This window comes from Patagioenas fasciata, chromosome 2, assembly GCF_037038585.1.
Source record: "Patagioenas fasciata isolate bPatFas1 chromosome 2, bPatFas1.hap1, whole genome shotgun sequence".
NCBI classification, from domain to species: domain Eukaryota; kingdom Metazoa; phylum Chordata; class Aves; order Columbiformes; family Columbidae; genus Patagioenas; species Patagioenas fasciata.
This window is the reverse complement of record NC_092521.1, coordinates 168,685,148-168,710,104: the sequence shown is the minus strand read 5'-3', so window position 1 is coordinate 168,710,104 and position 24,957 is coordinate 168,685,148. Positions and strand designations below refer to the sequence as shown.

The 24,957-nt window shown below is 53.6% G+C and overlaps 2 protein-coding genes across 3 annotated transcripts in view; both read left to right on the top strand.

Annotated features, from left to right (window-relative positions):
- Positions 1 to 4,830: 4,830 nt before the first annotated feature.
- On the top strand, positions 4,831 to 19,420 carry ELP6 (elongator acetyltransferase complex subunit 6). The gene is made up of 7 exons (XM_065830316.2): positions 4,831 to 4,956; positions 8,216 to 8,294; positions 9,831 to 9,901; positions 15,679 to 15,809; positions 16,863 to 17,055; positions 18,403 to 18,549; positions 19,095 to 19,420. Exons 1-7 carry the CDS (start codon positions 4,831 to 4,833, stop codon positions 19,221 to 19,223), a joined length of 876 nt encoding a protein of 291 aa, XP_065686388.1. The 3' UTR covers positions 19,224 to 19,420.
- Positions 19,421 to 22,602: 3,182 nt separating this feature from the next.
- Positions 22,603 to 24,957, top strand: part of SCAP (SREBF chaperone) — a 55,861-nt gene continuing 53,506 nt past the window's right edge. Inside the window, exon 1 of one of the 2 annotated variants that reach the window (XM_065830306.2) lies at positions 22,603 to 22,724. The gene's annotated coding sequence lies outside the window, so the exon portion shown is untranslated. The remainder of the gene's footprint in view (positions 22,725 to 24,957) is intronic. The other variant, XM_065830307.2, reaches the window with a different exon arrangement.

The window sequence follows — 24,957 nt, the reverse complement described above, 5'->3', positions numbered from 1 at the left end:
AGTCATTCTGTAAAATGACCGAGGAATATCGGCCTGGAGTGAAGACTTTTTGCCAGGTGCTGCAAAAACGCAGCATGAAAATACGGTTCTTGTTTCAGAGAGCTCAGGGTTTAACAGCGAGGGAAGAGACGGCAGATGGGGACAATCAAGAGCACAAAGAAGCAGCGAGACGGTCCTGGTGGCCATGGCAGACTGCGGGGTTTAGCACAAGAGGGATCAAACTTGCTGGGGTTCTGTGCAGAAGCTGGAAAAGAGGAGGTTTCGGGAAGGGTCCGGGAGACGATGGGGAGGTTCCTCTGAGCTTTGCGTGGTGACCCAGGCAGACGTGGAGCACAGAAACGAACCTCTGAAGGTGTTCGTGTCGTCCTCAGGCTGCCGGGAGTTTGGTGTGGGTGAGATGGGCAGAAATAGGAGAGGGCAGGAACAAAGGAGCCGTGGGAGAGCTCTGGGAGCAGAGCTGGGAGGAGAAGGGAGCGCTGCAGATCGGGAGATCAGAGGGGCACGGGGAGGAGAATGGGGCAAAATGAGCAGAAAAAACCCCAAATGAACAAAGAGCAAGAAGCATGAAGGACAAAGGGGTGATGGCAATGAAGGGCAGAGAATCTGGTAGTGAGCGGTGGCTTTAGAGCCAAACACCTGCACCAGGGAGAGGAGAAAGAGGATTTGCCTGCTCAGGTCCTATTCAGGGTCCCAGCGGATCCCTGCTGAGATGATTTCGCTGCCCTATCCCTGCTGGTTTCAGCACGTTTCCCAGGGAATTCTTCAGTCTCTGCTGGAAAAGGCCGGGAGACCCCTCGTGGAGAACCAGCACGCGTCTCGCTCCAAAATAGTACAGTGGATTTTAAAGGTGACCTGAAAATCGAATCAAAACTCTGGTTTTAAATGTTTTTCTTGCTTTATGAATGCAGGAAATGATCCTTCGCAGCCACCAGCAATCAGCAAACAAGCCGCTGTAGCAAAGGACGCTCAGGTTTGACATTAACAGCAAGCGCCTAAAATAGGAATAATGAGGCGTCGGAAAGAAATGGCAAGAGAGGGTGCGGAGCCATCGGTGCTGAGGGTTCCTAGGGACAGGTTGGGCGAACATCTGTTCAGAAAGGTTTAGGCTGAGCTGATTTTGCCCGGTGGCAGGTGCTGCTCTACCCACACGACCTCTGCGGGTCCCTCCAGCCCCGTGCTGCTTTTGTCTCATCAGAAATGTCAGGCCTGCTCTGCAGAGCCCTTGTCTCTGCAAAACACGTTTATGAGCTTCGTCTTGGCCAAGGGATGACAGAACGGTAATTCTTTATCATTTTCTCCTACGTTTTTAATAGCTGCTACATACACAGCGGGATATGTATGTGTACGCATATGCAAAAAGGCAAAAAGCAAGATTTGAAAAATGAAAGAACAAACATTTCCCTTCCGATCTCTTTCCTCTATTTCCCTTGGATTTCTTCTGTCCCAGTCGTATCAGTCCCACACAAAACCTGTTCGCCAAGACCCAGATGTGAAACTATGCCCACCCTGACATGTGAATGTGGCTTCACGCAGGCAGCGTGAGGAGGAGGGAGAAGGAGCCGGGCGCACCAATGCTCTTCTGCCTTGTTTTCTTTTCAGGTGTCTTTTAAAGGCGGCTCTGGGCTCTCCGTGCTCAGGCGTCCTGGCTCTCAGGCATCTACATTCACATTCATTTTCCCTGGTAGATCCACAACCTCGGGGAATTGTGGACTAGAAGCTCTGTAAATACCCGCAGGACTCTGCTCCACCAGCAGCGCTTTTCCCAGCCACTGCCAAGCTAATGAAGGAGACAGGACCATGGAAGCCAGTGCTCCTCGGCTATTTTACCCTCTGCATTTCTGCACCAGCCCCCGAGGAGATGGCGAGGTTCTGTGTGATACCCAACCGCTGCCAAAAGGTGGGAAGAGCGGGTCCAAACTCAACCGCGGGCAGAGATCTTTGACATCAGGAGTCGCACACAACCCGCTCCGGCGGTCGCTGCTCGATTGCAAAGCGTAGACGAGCTGGGGAAAATAAAGAAGTCAGATGTTATTGCTAGGAAAGCCGAAAGAAACCCGTTTTCCCTGAGTTTTTCAGCTAACGGCAGAGGGGTGAGGCCCGGGGTTACGGCGGGTGACGCGGTTGAATAGCGGTGACAATGGCAGGAGAACGGCTGCTGGCTTCGCCATCCTTTTCAAAGCCTGGCTTCTTGCATTTCTTCAGAGAAACCCGGCACCTGGTTCAGCTCATCCATTATTCCTTCCAGCTGCTTTTCGCCATGAATTTATCCCCCGAACACAAGCTGAGCTCGAGGGACAACTCGCCCCGTTCCTTTTCTTAACCGGCCATTGACTCGGCCCAACATCTGCTCTTATTAACCTTCCTCGGCCTCCAAGCACGGAGCATCTTTTATGATTCGCAGCATTACTAAAGCATTCAGCTATTCTGTCAGCAACAACGGGGTGACCTGAAGCCAAGAAAACCCTCCCGCTTCGGCACGCTCCTTTCGCCGGGGTGAAGTTTGATTTGTGTGTTAAAACCCAAAAGGACGGGAACATCCCGGGAAGCTCAGTGCTAAGTAACGTGGACGTCTCAGGCGCCAGAAACAGATAATCAAAGGAGGTATTAATAAATCAAAGCGTCTTCTCTCTAAAGATCATTTTCCAGGTGCTCGCATCAAGAAGTGCGGTGATTTTACTTAATCTTCCCTGCCACACATTTGGGAATGACCTCAAACACCGCTACATTAATTGTTTTGATTTGCTCTGCTGTGGTTTGCTTTGTTTTATCCTACTCTCAGACACTAATTGCTTTTTACTCACTGGTCTGACATAGCAGAGGAGCTTAATTGTAAGCAGCATTGTTACCTATGGACGCCATATGGCTCCGCTACACAATCCTTACAAGGTTGGCTGCATTGTAAATCCTGCAAATAAGCATGAAGCAGATGGGAGGGAAGGGGCAACGGTTTTAACAGCGAAATTCTCGCTGCCTTTGCACGGTAACAAGTCCCGAAATGTGAGAAGGAATATATTAAGAAGGACAAGAGGTGTTTTGAGAGGCGCAGCTGTACTTGACATGCGGTTTTGGGCCTCTTCCCGCTGCAAAGAGCAAAGGAGAGGATTTTACATTCCATTTCCAAGGCATTTAGGGCTCTGCGGCTCCTGAAGGAGCTGGAAGGGAAGCGGTAGAGAGAGAGAAACGCGACGGTGCAGACAAAGGGTGGTCTGAAAACGGCACATGCGCTGGCGTATAAATGCAGCCCTATGGAGAGCTCGCAGGTAGGAACATCTCCAGGCTCTCCCCGGCCCGTGAATTCTGTTTTGTCACCATTTGTGCTGCCGAACGGGGCTTTGCAGACAAACCGTGTGAAGGAGGAGGCCACGAGCCAGACTGTTTCAAAAGGCGGTGAAGGAATTAAGGCTCTGGCTGCACCAACACAGAGCAGGGACTTGAGCTGGTTACCGGACTCCCTGAGACCAGAGCCGGGTTCCCAGCTCTGTGAAAGGGTAGGAGAACAAAAACAAAGTGATTTGGACTTTTAAAGGAGCTTTCAGCTGAAGGTTTTTACAGAAACGGAGCCATCAAAGGGTAAGAGAGGAAGTCCTTTCACAGCTAAAAGATGGGAAGCAAAGAGCCGACACAAACGATGGGTTTCTGCAAGGCAGAGGGATTCCAGGCGGGGTATCTGGGCTCATCTGGCGGGTTCCTAAACACTTTGAAGAAGGGGTGGGGAACGGGAGGATCAGTTTTACAGATAATCCACGTAAGAACACAGAAAACAGAGAACAGCTGCAACGGCTCAACCGAATATTCACTCATCCCACCGGCTTTTCCACAACACCCATCCTGACCACAAGGCGAGGGAAGACGGTGGCCAAAGCCAACAATTCCTGTGTTCCCACAGCCCCAGTAACTCCCAGTTTTGGGATTTCCAAGCTGCTGGTGGCCCCCAGATCTCTCTTCCATGAGCTCATCCCCTTCTCCTATCCATATCCTCTCTCTTGCTCGTTATTTGCTGTTTATGAGCATGGTTTGATGCCCCCTAATGCCCAGAGCGGACGAGACAGCGCGAGGGTGGCGGGCGCGTCTTCTTTTGGGGGCTCCCGCGCGTCTCCCATCACTGGATCCTCACCCGCGTTATGAAAACCAAAGGTTCCAACAGCTTCGATAAGGCAATGAAATTGAAAGGGGAATTCAGTGCCGGAAAAAAAAAAAAAAGGCAAATTCAGGCACACGGGCAAAAATAACACTAAATAATGTGGATTTTTGTGGTTTCAGGCTGTGAATTTGCTGGCATGACTCGGGTGCTTGCTGGGAATGCTGCAGCTCGTTCTTTGGGAGTGCCCAATTAGCGCTCAGATGTGCTAAGAATATAAATAAGAAATATTAGAAGTGTCATAGGAAATATTAAGAGTGTAATAGGAAATAGTGAGGGTTTAATAGACCCCTTCCAAACATCCCCTGTCGGATCTGCTGTATAATCCCAGGGACCCCAGCTGGTGAAGGGGTGTAGGAGGGGTATCTGGGCTGAGGACCAGGGTGGTGACAAGTGCCACCAAGTCTTGTCACTGGGATGCAGCCCCAATTAGCACCTTCATCAACGGTGGGGATGGGGGTTTTGGTGCCACCCGGGGCCCTGGGCAGGCTGGAGAGCTGGGCTGACGGGATGCTCATGGAGCTCAAACACGGGAAAGGCCCAAGGTCTGTCCCAGGACCAGCGGGAGGGCGCCGGTTGTGGCGCGACGGGCCCGATCCGTCCCCGCAACCCCCGAGGGGAGCGGCGAGGGGCGGGCTGCGGCGAGACCCCCGCCCCGCCAGCAGGCGGCGCCCTCCGGCTCCGCTGCGCGCATGCGCAGTGGCCGCACCGCCTCATCCTCCTTCCTGCCCCCCGCCCGGAAGCCTCCGGTTCCCTCGCTCGCCATGTTCCCGGAGCTGAACGAGCTGCTGGACGCCTCCCCGGAGCGGCCGCAGCCGGTGAGAGGGCGGGCGGGAGGGAAGGGGAGAGCGGGGCCGGCGCGGCGGAGGTGGCGGCCCGCGCGGGGCCTGCTGGGAGCTGTAGTGCGGTCGGCGCGGGGCATGCCGGGAAGGGCGGGCCCTCCGGCGGCGGGAGCGGGAAGGCGGTGGCTCCGGGATCTCCGCGGCCTCCAGGCTCTTCCCCTCGGCCGAGCGTGGCTACCGAGGGACCGGGCCTTGTCCTCGCAGCCCACGCTGTGTCTGTGCGTGGCCGCTGCCACGTCGTGAATAACGGGAGAACCGGGCCTTGAGCGAGGGGCTGGAGCACAAGTGTGATGGGAGCGGCTGAGGGACCTGGGGGGTTCAGCTGGAGAACAGGAGCTGAGGGGAGACAGGGACACAAAGAAACGGCCTCAAGTTGCACCAGGGGAGGTTGAGGTTGGATCTGGGAACAATTTCTTCCCCAAAGGGCTGTGGGGCATTGGAACAGGCTGCCCAGGGCAGTGCTGGAGTCACCATCCCTGGAGGGCTGGACAGACGGACAGGAGGTTCTCAGGACATGGGGCAGTGCTGGGGTGGGTTCTGGCGGGACTCCATGATCTCAAGAGGCTTTCCAACCAAAATGATTCTATAAAACCCTCTCCCCAGTGCTCCCCCGGGCCCTGGGGTGTGTTCTGGAGATTTCTCTAGGCCGCTAAATTAAATCAGCTCATCCGTGTAGTTTTGATACCAATGAAATCACACTGTAAGTAGACACCTGCATCCAGTGTGGGATCTGTGAAGAGCTTCAGGTGAAAAGTTAATAAAATATGAGCATTTTACACATTATTCCATGTTTTTCCTGATGAGCTGGCAATGTGTGCTGGCAGCCCAGAAATCACCCGAGTCCTGGGCTGTGTCACCAGCAGGTTTGGGGGATCTTGCCCCTCTGCCCTGCTCTATGAGACCCCCCTGCAGTGCTGGTCCAGCGCTGGGTCCCCAGACAGGACACACATGGAGCTGCTGGAGAGGGGCCAGAGGAGCCCCAGGAATGACCCGAGGCTGGAACAGCTCTGCTGGGGACAGGTGAGAGAGCTGGGGTGTTCAGCTGGAGAAGAGAAGCTCCGGGGAGACCTTAGTGTGGCCTTTCTGTGCTTAAAAGGGACCAAGAAGAAAGATGGGACAGAGTTTTCAGCAGGGCCTGTTGTGACAGGACAAGGGTGATGGTTTAAACTAAAGGAGGGAGATTCAGGCCGGACATGAGGAAGGAATTGTTACCCTGAGGGTGGTGAGAGCCTGGCCCAGGTACCCAGAGAGGTGGTGGCTGAACCATCCCTGGAGACATCCCAGGCCAGGCTGGACGGGCTCTGAGCAACCTGAGCTGGTGAAGATGTCCCTGTCATGGCAGGGGTGGCACTGGGGGGCTGCGAAGGTCCCTCCAACACAAACTGTTCTGTGATTCTGTGATTAGCAGAGGCTGTGTAAACTCCCAAGTCCCTGTGGTTCCTGTGAGTTGACAGCTGGGTTTTTAATGCACGTGAAATGCAAAGTGAGGAGCCCTTGGTGGAGGGGCAGGGACTTGGACGTCCCACTGCATGTTCCAGATCCCTTTTGTCGCAGTGGCTGGCAGCAGTGCAGCTCCAGAGTATGGCTGCAGTACAAACGTTGTTCCCTGATGCCAGAGGTGGAATAGTTTGTCCATATGCTGTGATACAGACTAACCTGGTGGTAAATCATGAGTATTCTTGTTTTGGAGGCTCTCCACCACTCAGTATAACCAGTCGCTACACAAAGCCGTGCAGCCGAGATATCTGGCCAAGCTTGCTGGAAACAGGTGTCCCACTGTGCTTACAGAGCATCAGCCCTCTGCAAATCTCTTTTCACATCTCTGCCATCCCGATTTCTCCATCTCCAGGGTGGTTTGTGCCATTTTCTGAGTGCTGACGAGTGCCCTCGCTGCAGGGTGGGTAGGTGGATGAAGCTGCCGCTTGCGTGGGTGTCTGTGACATGTCAGCGCTGAACGCGTGTCACACCCGCAGCTGCCCTGCCAAGGGGTTTTGGCAATTTCTAACAAGTAGCTGCAGCTTCTGCTTTTTAGCCTGCAGGTGGAAAGAGCGTGAAAGCAGAATGTGGAGGGAACGGGCTGGATGAGGTCCTCCCTTCCTTCCCTCCCTCCCTCCCTCCCTTCCCTCCCTCCCTCCCTCCCTCCCTTCCTTCCCTCCCTCCCTCCCTTCCCTCCCTCCCTCCCTCCCTCCCTCCCTTCCTTCCCTCCCTCCCTCCCTTCCTTCCCTCCCTCCCTCCTTCCTTCCCTCCCTCCCTCCTTCCTTCCCTCCCTCCCTTCCTTCCCTCCCTCCCTTCCTTCCCTTCCCTCCCTTCCTTCCCTTCCCTCCCTTCCTTCCCTCCCTCCCTTCCTTCCCTCCCTCCCTTCCTTCCCTCCCTCCCTTCCTTCCCTCCCTCCCTTCCTTCCCTCCCTCCCTTCCTTCCCTCCCTCCCTTCCCTCCCTCCCTTCCCTCCCTCCCTTCCTTCCCTCCCTCCCTTCCTTCCCTCCCTCCCTTCCTTCCCTCCCTTCCTTCCTTCTCTCCCTTCCCTTTCCCCTTTTTTCTTTTCTCTTTCCTTTCTTTCCCACCAGCTGAGCATCAGAAATAAGAGAGTGTTGAGCGCTACCCAAGCAGCTGCAGCGTGACAGCAGAGTGAGGAGGGTTGGCAGGATTTAAGGGTCGATAACTGGAGATTTAAGGATTGACAACTGGAAGGTTTGAAGAAATGAATTAATGTAAGCTCTGAATGATAACATCCTGCCCCGCAACAAAATGCGTTGATAAGTTCTTTGTGATTAAAACCAGCCCTTCTATGATTTGTATTGATTAAAGAAACATCTTGACTAAGGTTTTAATGGAAACAAATGCCTTGATGAGGCTGGTACTGATAACAAGCGTGCACTGATGAACGGAATTAATTTCCTCCGTGATCAAAACAAGGTGTATACTTGGTGCAGAGAACTCTGCTCTGGTATACAGATTTTATGATACGGTTTTCTGCTCTGAACGTGGCATATTTGAGGGAAACGTGGACCAGGGAGGGCTGTTTGGGGACAGGAGAAGCTGCAGCTGTGGGGGGACAGAGTTCACAGCCCCCCTGATGCTGGTTCCAGCACTTGTGTCGTGTTGTAAACGGGCAGGTGGCCCGAGCGCTGCTACTCCGCTCCTTTCTCTAACACCTGAATGTCTGACCAGGATGGAACCAGGAGCAGTTTGTGCCCTCACCTTCTTCCTCTTAGTGATTTTTGCTGCTTCTTTTTCAGGGTAAATTCACGCTGCTGCGAGACACCAGAACAGACGGCAGCTTCCTGGTGCATCATTTCCTCTCCTTCTACCTCAGAGGTACGGCAGCAGCAGGACTCTCCCAGGCAAAGGTTTTCCTCGGATTAGCGCAAGGCACTGGGCTCAGGATTTATGGATCCTAGTCCAGACTTGTTCTTGGGACTTGCTCTGTATTCTTGGGCACATGCCATAATGTCTGTGTGCTTTGTTTCGTCATGAGTGCAGTGAACGTTGTAAATCACTTGGGCGTTTGACAACGAGGTGTGGACTGTAATTCCTTCATTAGTTAACTGTTTTATAGTGTAATTAAAAATACCAGGAAAGACTAACAAATAGCTGAACTAGGAGTGAGTCAAGAGCCAAACAAAGAGCCTGGCAAGTTGCCTAATTGCCTTTCTGCAAACAGTTTCACCTGTGAGTAACCTACCAGCCCCTGCAGAGCGGGTGCTGGATTCACCGATTCCTCCAGCTTTCTGCTGGCCAAGCAGCTAGCCCAGCAAATCTGATACCTCTCGGGCTTAAAACTGAGCTCAAAGTGCTGTGCAGGTGGTGGGTATGAGCATATCCTGCCCCCCATTACTCCTACTTCTTTACCTTCATGTAAGTTTAAAAACCTTTAGTGAATTGAACAGAGTCAAGCTCTGGCAGGGAGGACTGGACTAGATGATCTTTTGAGGTCCCTTCCGATCCCTAACATTCTGTGATTCAGTGAAGCTGCAGGAAAGCCGGTGGAGAGCAGGTTATTAACAGTGCTGCCGTCTGCCTGGGAAGAGCCTCACTGTCCTTTTTGGATTGTTAATTATTGTCACGAGGCAGGTGAGCTTGTTTCCACCCCAGGATGAGTTCTTATCTCTGTAGCACCCTCATGTTGTCCAAGCACCTGTTTGGTGCTCAAAACATTTGGGAGCTCCCGAGGGGTTGGTGAAGGCTCCGGTGGGGCCACTGACTTCTGGCCACTTAGAATCCACGTCCGGGAGGAACAAATATGCTGGTTTTGTTCATACTGAAACCACAAGGCCAGGTTGTCACATGCTGGGTTTTCCAAAGTCACGTTTTAGCGGAGGTGTCTTTGACAAACTTGCTTGTTTTGTGTGTTTTTCCAGACAAGGTCACTTGTTCTACGGGAGCCAAACCAGGGATTTTTGGCACATCGGTGGTTTCAGTAGTTCCTATCATGGGCAGCCTTTTGCCTCCTTGCAGTAATACCAGCAAACAGTGGCAGGAGATCCCAGGGCAGGGTGGCACAAGACAGAAAGGGGGCCTTCTACTTATTTATGTCATTATTTTCTCCTTCTTTCCCTTTCTTTTTAAACTATTATTTTCCCTAATGTGGAAATCCTATAGAAAGGTGAAAATTGGAAGCCCAGCCACGAGCAAATGAGGGGCTGCCTGCACCTGTCTCACTTCCAGACCTTTCCAGATGGATTTGTAGCCTGGCTACAGCCTGTAGCTGTGATTTACGTGCTTTGATACGTGATTTTTTTACGTGATTTACGTGCTTTGATACGTGATTTTTTTTACGTGATTTACGTGCTTTGATAGTGGCAGCTTGCAAAATTGAAATGATAATGTATCTTTTCTTGTCTTCTCCCCCAGCTGGCTGTAAGGTTTGCTTTGTGGCCCTGCTCCAGTCCTTCAGTCACTACAACATCGTGGCACAGAAGCTGGTAAGTCTCTTGGCGTAAGTTAATAATTACAGGCCCAGGTAGTTTCTGTTGGGTGGGAAGGAATGAAAACGGGGATTTCATGTGAGTAAATGTTTCTGGATCTTGACAGGAATGGTCAGGATTGGTGCCCCTGCACGTCTTGCTGGAGAAGGGATGTGATATAAGGCACAAACCCGACTAGGAGGCTCACTGCAAGGCCCCCCCCAGACTGTGTCCCAGAGAGGGCAGAGAGATGAACAGCTGCTCCCTTTCTGTGTACTTAGAAATGTGTTTTCTGGAGATCAGCATTCCCCAGACAGGCCCAGACTGGTCGATGCATTTTCATCAGTGCTCTGGGGAGAAAAATGCCATGGTGCCTGTGTCCCTGGGGCCTCTCTGTCCGTCTGCAGAGTGCGCTGGCTGTACGGCACAGCAGGGCCTGGGGCGACTTTGTCTTCTGTCCTCTGGTTGCATTGTGATGAAGCTGTCTGGGCCAAAGCAGCTGCAAATTCAGAAGAACGCCCGTGTGCCTCGTTTGGCCTCTGGGCCAAGCCATTGGTTTGAATCGTCCGAGGAGCCGCAAGCGCTGAGTATGTTCTTACGGATTTCTTTCCCGTGGTGAGTCAGGGAAGGATTATGTGTACCCCGAAAGGAGGAAACGGAGAAATGAAGTAGGCAGGGTGATTCCCAGTGTCAGTAAATCAGTCTGAGCTCTGGCTTTGAACTCTTGGCTTTTTGTACAATGCTGAGGTGTGAAATGCTCCAGTTGTGGAGTCCAGGTGACCTTCCAGGGCCAGAGGGATGAGGGTTTTTGTTGGTCCTCCCACCTCTGGGACTCTGGAAATCCCAGCGGTGCTGCTGCTTAGAAAAACTTCCAGGTATTGAAGAAGGCCGTGTTGCAAAAACGGCGTATTCCCCACTGTATTATAGATGTGGCTTGACTTTCGGTGCTTGCTAAACAGCTGTGTTTTATTCACTATGCAGTTTTTACCTTTTCAAAGGAGATCAGTGGTCTGAGAGCTCAGACATGTTAAATAAAACAGGGTGAGCAAACGAAGCATTTCCCTGTGGAGCTTTAACTCTTTCAGAGGAGGAAATCTTGGTGGAAAATTGCTCAGTGGGACAGGAAAAGGGGCTCAGCAACGGGTATAGGTTGGAGGTTCAGCTTTTAAATATGGGATCCTTGTCCACGCTAAAAGCAGAATCGTGTTTGTCAGTGTGTTTCCTAATGTGGTGAAACCTCCTGGCGCGCAGCTTGTGGCCGTGCTTTTAATAGGTGCTGTTGTCATCTCCCTCGTGGGAGAGGCTGAGGAGGGAGAGAACACGAGGATTAGCTGGAGCACACGTGCCATGCAAATCGGAATGATTTGCTGTCTGATGCTTCGAATAAAACGGTTCCTGGCATGAAGGGAGGTGCCCGGGGGAGTTCAGAGGAGCGATTACATTTGCCCGCAGCAGTGAGCTGTCCCTGTCCCGTTGGTTTCACGCCTGAGTCAGTTATAACTTCACAGGTGCCTGTGCGGTCCCTTGTTGTGAATTCTTCCTAAGCTCTGCGCAGCTGGAGGTCATAACATCAGTTATTTATATCTGCCCGAGTTTCTGTAAGATCTTGTCTCTGCTTTAATCCTTCTTCGCCTAAACGAACACATCAGGCTCGGTAAAGGTGTTTTTTGGCTGAGTACTTTCACTCTTGGACTTGCTTAAGACTTTGGTGCTGTAGATCTTTGCTGGCGACCAGCTGGGATCTCCTGTGTGTAATTAGTAATCCCTAGCGGATGATTATGCACTTACAAAGGGCTGCAGTTGGAAAAGCGTTGTTACTTAGTGCTGCTCCTGTTCCTGCTGGGGACAGGGGGGTTCCAGGCCAGGGAGGAAGGGTCCTGGAGCCAGGGTGGGATTATATGGCCCTGCATTCGTGGGTCTGGTCCTTATAGCACCTGGTGTATGGTCATATACTGAATATTCGTGCCTTACGTGCTGCTTCCCGGCAGTGTTGCAGTCCAGCACCAGTTCCTTATGTGTTAGCTGAACGCAGTGATGTACTTTTCTACAAAACCTGCTCTTTTCGTGAGGATCTGCACTTGAATTTTGAGGGACAGTTAATGTTATTTGTTGTGACCTTGTGGAGACCGTGCTGGGTTGTAGCAAGACTAATGGCACGGGGCAGCTTGCCAGCTTGGTGTCCCCACCCTCACTTGGACAATGTTTGTTTTGTTTTAAAGGAAAAACATATTTGTCCCCGTTTGCCCTCCCTGTCCCCCGCCACAGTGCTGAGGTGACAGACCAGAGTACATCGCCTCTGTCACCTCTGCTTTCCCCTGCAGGTGCTTGTACAGAGAAGAGACCTTGGCCGGTCTCCTGATCGCAGATCATCACACTTTGTACCACGGCTGCGTTTGCTGTTTGAGCTGATGACCGCTGCCTCCCACGCTCCATTACTACTTCTCTCCTGTCAATATTTTGCTTTCCCTCGTGACATTTGCAGCAGCGGTTCTGGTTTGAAGGGACGTCCCTTCTGGCAGGCCTGTGGGGCCACCGCTCTGCCCGGCTGACAGCACCCCGGACAGACGGGAACAACTGTGCTGCGCTCTGCAGCTCGCGGCCCCTCGAGCTGCTGCTTCACAAGCATTTCTGGGCTTGCTCGATAAACGACAGATCGCCAGCGATAATGTCTGTGTGCTCCTGGCAGTAATGGAGCGTGGTGCTGTGAGATAATGAGAGCTTTCAGGGCCAGCAGCGCCCGCTGTCTGGGCGCTCTGCAGCGCCGTGGCTCTGCGGCAGGAACGCGTGTCGTGTCTGTGCCTGTCAGGGAGGTGCTGTTGGCCATTTAGAGCACTTTATTTGCCATCTCTGAGCTGTCCTGATGCTTTCTGTGCTGCTTCCAGGTCCCGCTATCTGGGAGATGAGCAGAGGTTCGCTGTGGCCGATGACAGCAACGGGATGAGTCCCGCTCTCTCGAGGACCTGGTTCCCCAGTTGGAAAATGAGACTGGAGTTGCTGGGTCCACCCAGAAACGTCACGGCACCACGGGGTTTGAATTCCCGGTGTGGCTCACAAGCACGCTGCCTTCTTCTGGTGCTGTGGCCCTTCTCTGTGTCACCCAGGCAGGCCTTGGTGTGACAGCACTGACCTGCTGGGTGTTTTAGAGATGTGACACTGTTTTGTTGTTGGTCTGAAGTACAAAGAGTTTGTGTGTGCAGGAAGAAATGGCTGAAGCAAAGTTAAAATCAGATCCTGAATTATCGGCATTAATAATGAATTTACCCCCTGCTCTAGCAAAGCATTTCAGCAAGTGCCGAGTCCTGTGGGCTCCGAAAATTGAGGAGGGGAGTAGGTTGGTGAGGCTGCGGTGCAGCCCAGCCCCTCTTCATGGCAGGGCAGGTATTTCCCGGCCGTTCCCCGCTCCTGCCTGCCACAAATAAGGTTCTTTTGTCCTTGGCTAGAAATTTTTCCATAGTGTGTGCTTGCAATTGCCCAAGAGGCTTCCTTTAGCACACCATTCCTACCCTGCTTTCTGGCGTGGTTTTAATGAGTAAATATCACCTGGAAAAGGCAAATCTCTCCGCCTGTGGCCCACACCAGCCGCTGCTGGGCTTGGAGGAGGCAGGGAGAGCAAAGAGGAGTCTTATTCATGGGAATTACTGCTCCTGGCTTGCCTGGGAGAAGGGGAAAAGCGAGGAGACAATGTGGATTAGATGAGGCAAGAGTGTGTTGTAACACACTGCCGAATGCTATTTATTGAGCAGGCGGTTGGAAACAAAAGGGCTATTTCCAAAAGTGCCGGTGCCTTGCCCGAGGCTCTCCCTTCCAGAGTCTGTGTGGCAGGTGGGACTGATCCCCTCCCAGAAGCAGGTGTGGAAGACCAAGAAAAGGAAGAGCAATTCAGGGCTGGTTTAAAATCTGAATCTGAGGTGGGGACATTTCTCCTTGGAGTAAAGGTATCCCCTGGCCCCGATGGAAGACGTTGCCTCCGATCCGTTGTTTTCCAGTTGCCGTAGACAGCATTTTCTGGCAGCAATGGACCTCCCGCTCGCGTTTCAGCTGGGAGGAACGCGGTGGAAATCTGTCTTTCCTCTCATTAGCGCAGAACGTGTTGGCAACTGATAAGCCTCGCAGGAGCTCAGGGTTAATCTTCCTGGACAGAAGCCCTTTCTTATCTACGCAGAGCTTCTCTCTGGAGGTCCTGGTGTGGAAATGCCACACTCACCAAGCAGCTGGGCCTTGTAGGGATTGTAGTGTTGATCAGATGCTTAAGATGGGGCTTTACAAGCTTTTTTTTTTCTCTTTTAAATAAAAAATGAGAAAGGGGGTGTGAAGCGTTGGCACCTACATTTTCATGTCAGAGTAACAGGAAGGTGAAACACGGGTAGAAAGCAGGAGGCAGAAGTGGACACATCGCTTTGCTGCGTCTCCTTCTTGTGTGTGAGCAAAGGGAGCGCAGTGGCTCTCAAGGGTGTCCCGGGGACTGGGAAACGCTTGGAAAACCTCCAAGGACTTTTGAAAAGCCGGTGTTGGGACAGTGCCAAGCACAGCGCTCTGTTCCCTGCTCGAGGTCCCAGGGGAAGAGCTGCTATGAGCATTCCCTGTGCTGGGCGACTCAAACAGACTCCGTGCTCAAGCGTCCTGCAGCTCCCAGCATGATTGCTTAGGAAATGAGCAAAAACGTTTAAAAGGTTCCTGATCAAAAGCACCAGTGCTGCTGCTGTGCGTGTCTTCCAGTGTTCAGGCAGAATCAGTCCTGGCTTAAGGAGCTAAACCTTCCTAAACAGTTTGTAAACCATCTTGCCCACCTACCTGCTGTGTTGCACAACCACCCTATTTCCAGGCTGCCGAGACGCTGCCAGTCTCGGCGTTAATGCTCCTCGGTTCCTTTTTAAGAGATTACAGCCCTATTGGGAAATGTGGGAAGCGGCCCACGCTGGAAAGCTGAGCAAATTTGTGCGTCTTCTTGTTGGGAAATGCACGGTTTGGCCAAGGTTTGAAGACAGTGCGTGTGAGAGATCTTTGTGTGATCGTGCCAGTAACAGGTACTGGATTTTCTCCTGAAGTGGTGCTGCAGTTCTCAGGAAGCTGAGGAGCTACAGGATGGTTGGTGAAAGAAAGGAGGATGAGAACTATCTCTCCAGTTCCTGTCTTTTGCATATCTGCTGCGACTCTGCCAGCCCTTTCTCCATTGGGGCAGGATGTGGCTCTCGAGGTCGGCGTCATCGTGAAGCAAGAAACCTCAGTTAGAGTTTGAGTTGTGGCCCCAGGCGGTTTGTCACCATCCCTCCTTCTCCAAAGGGGACTGGGGCTGCGGCTGCTCCCTCCCAGGTGCTGTGCAAGCGCCGAGGTGCCCGGCCCACAGCGTGCTTTGGGTCCCGGCTGTGCCTCGCTCGCATGCGTGGGTCGTGCCGCTTATTGTCACAGCGATGATTTGGCAACAGTGAAAACCAAAGGCTTTCACCACCCAAGAAGGGAAGGTGAAGAAATTGTTCACACCAGGGTCCTTAGGGCAGCCTGGAAAGCCTGGACCCATCCTCTTATCCTTGAGATAAGAAACCGTTTTTCCCCCATGCAACAATTTTGTCTTCCCAGATGTTTGAGTCCCCGAATTACAGTGTTTTTTTTAATCATGAAGGCTTATGTGTCCACCAGTGTAACAGAAACCACCTGTTTCATCCCCTGTGCGGGAGTCTTGACTTTATTAGCACATTTAGATAAGACTTGATAAAAATTGGCTGTCGATCAGCTTTGTTCTCTTTGCGCTCTTCCTCCGCAGCTGTTTGCTCTGCAACGTAATGTTCTCCTCTCTCCAGGGGGTCAGTCTGGCAGCTGCCAAAGAGCGAGGACAGCTCGTCTTCTTGGAAGGCCTCAGGTCCTGCCTTGACCTCTTGTTTGGAGAGGAGGAGGAGCAGCCAGGACAGCCCAATCCTCTCCAGTTTATAAGGTAAACCTGACCAGTCGGTGGTTCTGCTGGGGCTCAGCAGGGCCCCCAGCGCAGAGCGTGTCCCCCCCTTGTGTAATTTCCACCCCCATCCTCATTGGCAAACATGTTACAGCTCTAGAGAAAATTTATATTAGCACTCAACAGGTTTGTGTCAAATAAAATTCCATCCAAGCAGTCTTATTCCATTTTTAAAAATTGTTACGAGTTTTATTCTCATCCAAGGGAACAGTGCTGCTTTGATCCTCCTGGCTTTTGGTTTTATTCCCACTTTGCTTTCTCCGTGTCCCTGGTGCCCTTTACAGGTCCCTTCTGACCCAAAGTATTCTGCGATTCGATGATTTGATAGAAAAAAATCCACTGAGGGCTGTTAAATTGGAAGATGCCACCTGTGGGTCAGGCAGCCTCTGAGCCAGCATGGCCATGAACTTGCCCTGTTCCTGTACACCCCCAGCTCTCCATTGTCCCCGTAAGAAAGATGGGAACAGACTTCTCAGCAGGACCTGTTGTGACAGGACAAGGGTGATGGTTTAAACTAAAGGAGGGAGATTCAGGCTGGACATGAGGAAGGAATTGTTGCCCTGAGGGTGGTGAGAGCCTGGCCCAGGTACCCAGAGAGGTGGTGGATGAACCATCCCTGGAGACATCCCAGGCCAGGCTGGACGGGTCTGAGCAACCTGAGCTGGTGAAGATGTCCCTGTCATGGCAGGGGGGGCACTGGGGGATTGGGGAGGTCCCTTCAACCCAAACCACACTGTGATTCTATGATCCCTGGAGCGGTGCAGGAGGGTTTTACCACACAGGTGAGCAAAGGAGCAGTGACTGTAGGGACGTGTAGGACCTGGTGGCTGTCACAGCCGTGGGGACAGCAGGGATGGCGCAGGCTGCATTCCCTGCATTGGGTCAGTGGGTGGGGAGGGGGACACACAGCATGGACTGAGCCCCCTGAGACACGGTTTAGTACTAGGCTTAGGTTGCGGCTGGACCCCATGATCTTAAGGGTCTCTTCCAACCAAAATGATTCTATGATTCTACGATCTCCTTCTTCTCTTCCAGTGGGAGCACTTCTGACCTCAGAGCCTTGTTTGACTTCGTCCGGACATCCCTGACCCCCTCCGACAGCGACTCCTGGAAGGGCCACGTGCTGCTGGTGGACGACCTGAGCGTCCTGCTGGGCCTGGGTGCCACGCCGGTGGCCGTGCTGGACTTCATCCACTACTGCAGAGTCACCGTGTGCTCCAAGCTGCAGGTGCTGCTCCCTCCGCATGTGTGTCCTGTGAGCTGCGGGTACAAAAGAGTCCCCGGAGCAAAGCCTGGCTTGCTTTTGTTTTTCCCCCACCTGTGCACGATGGAGTTTTGGAAGGCTTCGGCTGTCCGGGAAATTCAAATCATTGTTCCAGGCTGCTCTTTGCGAGAGAGATTAGTCCCTGGAGATGGGTTAGTCCCTTTGCAGCTGGTTCCCTAGGAGGTGCTGCCCAGAGAAGGGCTCTCTCTGCCCTTGACATGTGAGCAGGGATTTGAGGTGTAAAATATTGCTCCTTAGAGCTCCTGGCTCTCCAGAGATCTCTACTCATGCCCACATTTGTGTGCGTGTGGGAGGGCAGGGAAGGCATCGGTTAGGAAGGCAGCAAGGGGCTGATGAGCCTCGCAGGGAACAGAGATGAAGCCCCACTTGGGACACGACTCTGCTCCCACCAACCTTCGGTGTCACTGCGTGTCACACCGGTTGGTTTCTAAGCACTTCTAGAAAGGTCTCCCCAGCGATGTGCTGATTTCTGAGAGCGTCGGGGCCAAAAATCATTACAGTCACATCCACACGTAGCTATTTACATGGCAGCGGCCCCCATGGCCGTGTCTCTCTGTGCTCAAGTGAGAAATAAAGTAGACGGTGTCAGGTTTTGTTACTGTGCACTTCATGTGGTGCCAGTGTGTTTGTGCTGTAAATGCTGACAGGGGATGATCTGCTCGCCGAGAATATTTACCTCCCAAACAGCTAAGAAAGGTGATAAATCGTGCTAACACATTTCTATTTCTGTACAAGATGTTCTGAAGCTTTAAAGTACATTTTAATTGATTGGGAATTCTGTGTCATTTTAAGTCCTTGGGGACCTGCATGGGCTGAGGCAGAGATCCTCAGGATGTAGTGTTAATGGAGCTGGTGTTGCGTTGGGAGCTCTTTGCTTCTTGTGCGAGCAGCGAAGGTTTGAGCATCGCAGCTCTAACTGCGGCCGTTCAGCCACCTCTTTATTTAGCTGTTCTGAATTCATTCAGCGCGTTGCCATTTGCAGGGCCTGACAGACTGGTTTAACTAGACAGCTGTCTCGCAACAAAGGCTTGATGTATTTTTAGGCTGCGTGTTATGTATATGTGTGTATATATACAATATATATACAGCAAGCTGTTTCAGAGTTTTAGATATATATCTGCTGTTTATTTTCCCAGCGGATTTAAGTTCGGAACCAGCTGCTGTGCTGGAGGATGTGGAAGTAGCTCAGTTAGTCGGGTGTTTGTGCAAGCTCCTGTTGCTTCCTTACCCTGAGTGGATTAGGATTAGGATTAGGAAGGGGCTCACCGCTGCCTGGTGCTTTTGTTTTAGGGGAACATCGTGGTGCTGGTTCACAGCAACGAGGATTCGGAAGACGAGGAAAATGAACTGGTCGTTAACGCCCTGTGTCATCACAGTGACCTGATCCTGTGGGCAGAGGGACTGGCCACTGGCTTCTGCAAGGACATTCACGGGCAGGTAGGACATGGGAGAGCACGGAGAGGTGGCACACGTTAATGTCACACACAGCACTGCCCGCAGGCCTAAGGGTAGGCCAGAGACGGCCCAGGACTAACGAGCAGCTTTGCTGCGGTCACCAGGGTCTGCTGGAGCACCCAGCTGTGCCTCTGCTTCTGCGGGGGCGCTCAGGGACATTCTGCATGAGGACCCCCTGTCCCTGGCAGCTGGGAAGGGTTTACAGAGCAGCTGCAGCGCAGGTTGTCTCCCACCCCAAGATGATGGCAAAGAAAAATATCTCGCTCCTGGGAAACTTCCCCACACTGTCCTGTCGGTGGATCTCTGCCTGGCCTACGGGGATCTCCTCTGCACTGGGGCTGCTGGGGCCTCGGTGCTGCGCAGCCTCACCAGGGGCTGCCACCAAAGGACTGGTGACAGGCAGCTGGGTGAAGGTTTTTCTGTCAGCAATCCACCTTCCCCACAGGCCAGCAAGAGGTGTGGCGGGTAAGGAGGGAGAACGCTGCGATTGGGGCAGCCAAAGGGATGATATTCCCGTTTCTTTGCAGATTAAAATAATCAAGAGGTTGTCCTTGGAGCTGATGGGGGAGCAGGATCAAGTCCAGATCTACCAGTATAAGATCCAGGACAAGAACGTCACCTTTTTCGCTAGAGGGTTGTCAGCTGCCGTCCTGTGATCTGTGACGCCGTGCAGCGCCCTGAAAGCGACACAGAGCGAGGCGGGGTGGCTGGTACCTCTCGGCTGGACGTGCCACCAAACCTTCCTGGCTGCGTCACTGGCGCTTTCCAGGAGCGGTGCAGCAAAAACTGACCCAGGAGGGAACTTAAAACGCGTGTTGAGCTGCTTAACAACGACGGGATCAGCCTCCTCAGAGCCTGTTGCATCCCTTTGTCCTCGCATCCTTTTCCCAAGGTACACAGGCCAAGAGGGAAGAGCAAAAAAACTCGCCAGAATGGCCCCTGGAGCATGTAAAAACAAGCAGGGGGGATGCCCTGCGGGCTGGGCGTGCCTCACCTGTTCTGGTGCATTACGGCACAGCGGTGCCAGGTGCTGCCAGGCGCAGGGATCACCCCACCCTCCTGCTGGCGTTTCCCAGATGACACAGAGCGGGTGGAGGCAGCAGGGATGGTCTGGGAGCGTTGTGCAATTCTTAACTTTCTCCCAGCTCTGGCACTGGAGAGATTTGCTCAGCTCCCACAGAACTAAAAAATCTATAGCTGCACATCTAGTTCCTCGCCTTGCTGCGGTGAGGCCTAAGGGCTGCCTTGCTTGCTTGGTCCCTTGCTTTCGTTTTATTTTCCCTCTTTTCATGTGAAACCCTGGTGTGTGTCTGTTTAGTGTGTGGCTTCCTGAGCTTGTCCTTGGCTTTGGGCAATGACAGTTGTACAAGAGGGCGACGACAGTTGTACAAGAGGGCGACAGACAGACACTTGTACATGAGCCTCTGAATCAGCCACTGCTTCCCAACCACAAATCATTACTGGCACTTCTATGACCTGCCTGTATTGAAGCATTCCTGGGGGCTGATAATCACTCATTTTAATTAGAAAAGGGTGCAGTCATGGAGTAACTGTGGATCTCTGTATGGGAGCTGCTCCTCACAGGCTCTTCTGGGAGGGGAGGAGAGTGGGCATCTCCTGAGCCTGGGTAAGACTTTGGTTCCCCTCCTTCCCATGGATGCAGGACCTGGAGTTGTGGTAGATGCTCCAGCTGTAGCTGGAGATAAATCACATCCTGCACACTTATGAGAGATGAAAACAACCTGCAGGTCCTTCGCAGCTCCGGCGCTGGGGTAACGACTCCAGCAGCGGGATGTGTTTCTGCTTTTATCCATGCAGAAACGCTGGACGGCCCAGTGACGTGTCCTGCTGTGGTGTCCCCTTTGGTTTGAGTTTGGGGTGCGCTTGGAGAGGTTGTGGCTGCTTGTCATTAGCAGCCAGTGCGGTGGCAGTGCCTGGGGGTCAATGTGTGGTCACAGTCTGCAGCGGGAGGATGGGACAACCACATCTTGGGGAAGGGAGCTGCTGGTAGCTCTGGTCACTGCAGGTGCTACGGCTGCTTAAAATGCAGCTGTAATGGACATATAATGGTGTATAATTGAAATAATACCTGTGTGATCCCAAAACATCCGTTCTCCAGGGCTTTGTCTCCCTCCTCCGAAACCACAGGGTGACTGTGTGACGTGGCTGGTGGCTTTTGCCTGTTTCTTTCTGTGCCGCTCATTGCACTGGTGAGAGCTTGGACAGGCACCACCTGGGAGATGCCTCCTGGAGAAAGGGCAGTGAAACCTGTGGTGGTTTCTGGTTCATGGTGAAGACCAAGCCCAGCGTTCCCTCCATCCCTGCGTGACATCCAGAAATGGCATCTGCCACCAGGGTGAGAATGTCAGAGGCCAATCTGGCAGCTCTGCTGAGCCAAGGCCACCCAGCGCGGCCATGACTGAGACCTTGCTCTGGAGCTGGCGCTGCGGAAAGGCAGCACAGAAAGGGGAGATTAGGAGTGATGCGATGGGTGGCAGAACAGGGTGGCCTTGGTGGGGTCAGCCAACAGCTGCGTGCTCGGGGCCGCTGCTACGCACAGCTCTTTGTTTGTGAGCCAGAGCTTGTGCAACATCTCAACCAATAAAGCAGGTGGGACTTGGCCTGAGGCTTGTGTTCATTCTGCTCTTCGTTCCCTCGGCCTTGGTGGGAGCAGCCTGGGGCCTTGGCCAGGCAACAACTGGGGAAAGGCCCCCACCAAGACTGGGACTGGTGCAGGTTCCCTGGGAGAGGCTTAGATTGTAGAATCATAGAATCATTTCGGTTGGAAAAGCCCCTCAAGATCATGGTGTCCAACTGTTAACCCACCCCTAGCACTGCCCCATGTCCCTGAGAACCTCATGTCCATCTGTCCAACCCCTCCAGGGATGGTGACTCCAGCACTGCCCTGGGCAGCCTGTTCCAACGCCCCACAGCCCTTTGGGGAAGAAATTGTTCCCCAGATCCAACCTCAACCTCCCCTGGTGCAACTTGAGGCCGTTTCTTTGTGTCCCTGTCTCCCCTCAGCTCCTGTTCTCCAGCTGAACCCCCCAGGTCCCTCAGCTGCTCCCATCACACTTGTGCTCCAGCCCCTTCCCTTCTCTCAACTCGCTCCAGCACCTCAAGGCCTTTCTTGGCCTGAGGGGCCCAAAACTGCCCCCAGGATTCAAGGTGATGTAGTAGTATTGGGCGGGGATCTCAGGAGCGGTGCTTGGCAGCTGGGAGCTGTGCTGCGGTGACAGCTGGGCTGGCAGCACTGGTGTGGGGGCACTGTCCCCCTCTGCCCGTGTTGGCATAGGAGCTATTGCATCCTGTGCTACTCAGCTCGGTCTTCCCGTGCCTTCCTCTGCACAAGGGGGGAAAAGTGCACACAATGCAGGGCCCTCACTGTCCTTCCAGCACTGCGGCTGTCCCCACTCAGCCCACTCCAGTGTCTGTCACGCTCCTGTTCCACGCAGCTCCGAGTATTCGTTTCTCCTCCATCCCCTGCACCAAGCCCCAGTGCTCCCGGTGCAACGTCCTCCCTGCTTCCAGTGCCCAAACCTCCCCTCTCAGCCCCCGCATGCCTCCCGTGGATTTCAGCCCCCGCAGCCCCGCCATTCCCCGGTGCACACTCTGGGTCTGCTCTCCCCCCCGAGCCCCAAGGTGGCTGATGCCCTGTCCCACGATTCCCTGTGTGCCCCACGGCTCCCGGTTTGCCCCCCGCCCCGTTTATCCCCGCTCCACGTGTTCCCGCCACCACCGTCCCCCTTCCGCCTTCCCACGTGAACCGCGGCGCGCCCGTCCGCGAGGGGGGGGGGCGTGGCCTGACAGTGAGCGTACCCAAAGCGCTAGGGGCGGGGACTGGCAGCCAAAGGGGCGTGGTTACATAGTAAAGGGCGTGGTTTGTTGCGTGAGGGGGCGTGCCCACGCCGGCCGTGCGTGCGCGCGCACGCGTGGGGCCCCCGGTAGCGGCGGCGGCAGTGGCGGCAACAACAGGGGGGAGGGCGGGAAGGGGGATGGATGAACCGGACGCTGGGAAACGACGGGAAGGCGTTTAATGTCGGGGGGGAGGGAGGGGGGGCGGAAGAAAAGGGGTTTAAAACAAGCCAAGACGGGACTCACACCCGCGGAGAGGTCGAAGTTCGGAGGTTAACGAGGAGCCGCTTCCCGTCGGTGAGGTGAGAGGAACCGGCGAGCGCGATCGTTCTCCCCACCCCGATTCTGCCCCCTACCCCCAAAAGAAAAGAGCGGCCTGAGCGCGCGCCCTCCCCTCACGCACCCGCACGCGCGCGGCCGCGCGCGTGCGGGTGCGTGAGGGGAGGGCGCGCGCCGCCGTTAACGGCCGTTTAACGATCGCTCTCCGCCCGCCTCGCTCCTGAGGTAACCGCGGCCTCCAGGCCTCTCTCCCTCCTCAGGTTGCGTTTTATTTTGCGAGCGTGCTTTACCATATTTTGCATAACAATTAACGAGGCTGTACCGTTTTAAACAGCAAAATGGAGCGAACCTTGTTAATATTCCCAAAGAGCGAGGCGCTTTGCTTTCCAGAGACACGGGGCCGCCTGACCCGCTCGGCACCCGATGGAGCAGCAAGTGTTTTGTTGTTTGTTTTGTGGGGAAAGATTTGGGGTTGGGTGCTTGCGTGAAGGGCCTGGGGTAGCGAGTGGATTTGGGATCAAACCATGGTTGGAGCGCTGAGGAGAGCGGGAGTTGTCAACCCAAGGTGTTGCTGTGTGGGGAGAGGGAGGGAAAGCGTGAGGAAGGGGGAATGTGCAAAGTTTTGGTGGTGGAGTGGGACTAAACCAGTGAAGAGGGAGAGGTGAAGGAAAGAGGCAGTCGTTCTGCTGCGGAGTCGGAACAACGTGCTTTATAGAAAAGGAGGAGTGTGTACGTAAAGGGAATGACCAAGATGTGGAGTAAGTGACGCTGCTCCGTGGCTTTGCTTTGCACGTTGACCGGTAGTTACCCATGGTGGCAGAACGGGGACCGGGCTGCGGAACTGGGATTGGGATTTGGAATTGGGACTGGGCTGCAGAACTGGGATTGGGATTTGAAACAGGGACTGGGCTGTGAAGCTGGGATTGGGATTTGAAACAGGGATTGGGTTTTGGAATGGGGACTGGGTTTTGGAACAGGGATTGGGCTGCAGAACAGGGATTGGGTTTTGGAGCTGGGATTGGGCTTTGGAACAGGGACTGGGCTGCAGAACTGGGATTGGGCTTTGGAACAGGAACTGGGCTGCAGAACTGGGATTGGGCTTTGGAACAGGAACTGGGCTGCAGAACTGGGATTGGGTTTTGGAATGGGGACTGGGCTGCAAAACTGGGATTGGGTTTTGGAACTGGGACTGGGCTGCGGAACAGGGATTGGGTTTTGGAATGGGGACTGGGTTTTGGAACAGGGACTGGGCTGCAAAACTGGGATTGGGCTTTGGAACGGGGACTGGGCTTTGGAACGGGGACTGGGCTTTGGAACGGGGACTGGGCTGCAGAACTGGGCTTGGGCTTTGGAACAGGGACTGGGCTGCAGAGCCAGTATTGAGCTGCGCAACTGGGATTAGGCTTTGGAACTGTGACTGAGCTGCAGAACTGGGATTAGGTTTTGGAACAGGGATTGGGCTGCAGAACTGGGATTGGGCTTGGAAAGGGGCCTGGGCTGTGGAACTGGGGCTTTGGAACAGGGATTGGGCTGCAGAACTGGGATTGGGCTTTGGAACAGGGACTGGGCTGCGGAGCCGGGATTCAACTGCAGAACCAGAACTCTGCTGCAGAACTGGGATTGGTCTTTGGAACAGGGACTGGGCTGCGGAGCTGGGATTGGATTTTGGAACAGGGGCTGGGCTGCAGAGCTGGGATTGGGCTTTGGAACAGGGACTGGGCTGTGGAGCTGGGATTCAGCTGCAGAACCAGAACTCTGCTGCAGAACTGGGATTGGGCTGCAGAACTGGGACTCTGCTACAGAACCAGAACTTTGATTTTGTGGGAACTTCACTCTGTGGCAACAGCACGGTGCTGCAAGTGCTGATCGCCCTGGTCTTTGAAGTTTGGTTAATACTTAGGAATCGGCTTCCGTATACAAGGCCAAATTAACATTTGTAGGTGATTTTCTAATATTGCTGTTTGAATCCTGAAGTGCTGTAGCTGTGGGTTTGTATTTGTGAGAATCCCAAGGAAAGAGGTGCTGCCTACGTGCCAAAATTTCCTGAATGCAAGGCCCGCTTATTTTTCAGGAGTGCTGAAAGACAAATCAAGTTTCCTTTCATGAAGGGGCGAAGATGAGGCATGACCTCACTCTTTATGAACCCTGTGACTGCTATGACAGGGTACTGGTGCGATAATTCAGGATTACAGGGGCTGTTGTGTAATGCAGAAAGGAGATTAGCTGACTTGAATGCAGAAGAGAGGAAAACACCCC

What these genes read in the sequence shown, in the direction of transcription:
- ELP6 (XM_065830316.2), top strand. Translation starts at nt 4,831, where the DNA reads ATGCGCAGTGGCCGCACCGCCTCATCCTCCTTCCTGCCCCCCGCCCGG. An exon ending in CCCCGGAGCGGCCGCAGCCG is followed by an intron (nt 4,957 to 8,215) that starts GTGAGAGGGCGG and finishes CTTCTTTTTCAG; the next exon opens with GGTAAATTCACGCTGCTGCG. An exon ending in CCTCTCCTTCTACCTCAGAG is followed by an intron (nt 8,295 to 9,830) that starts GTACGGCAGCAG and finishes CTTCTCCCCCAG; the next exon opens with CTGGCTGTAAGGTTTGCTTT.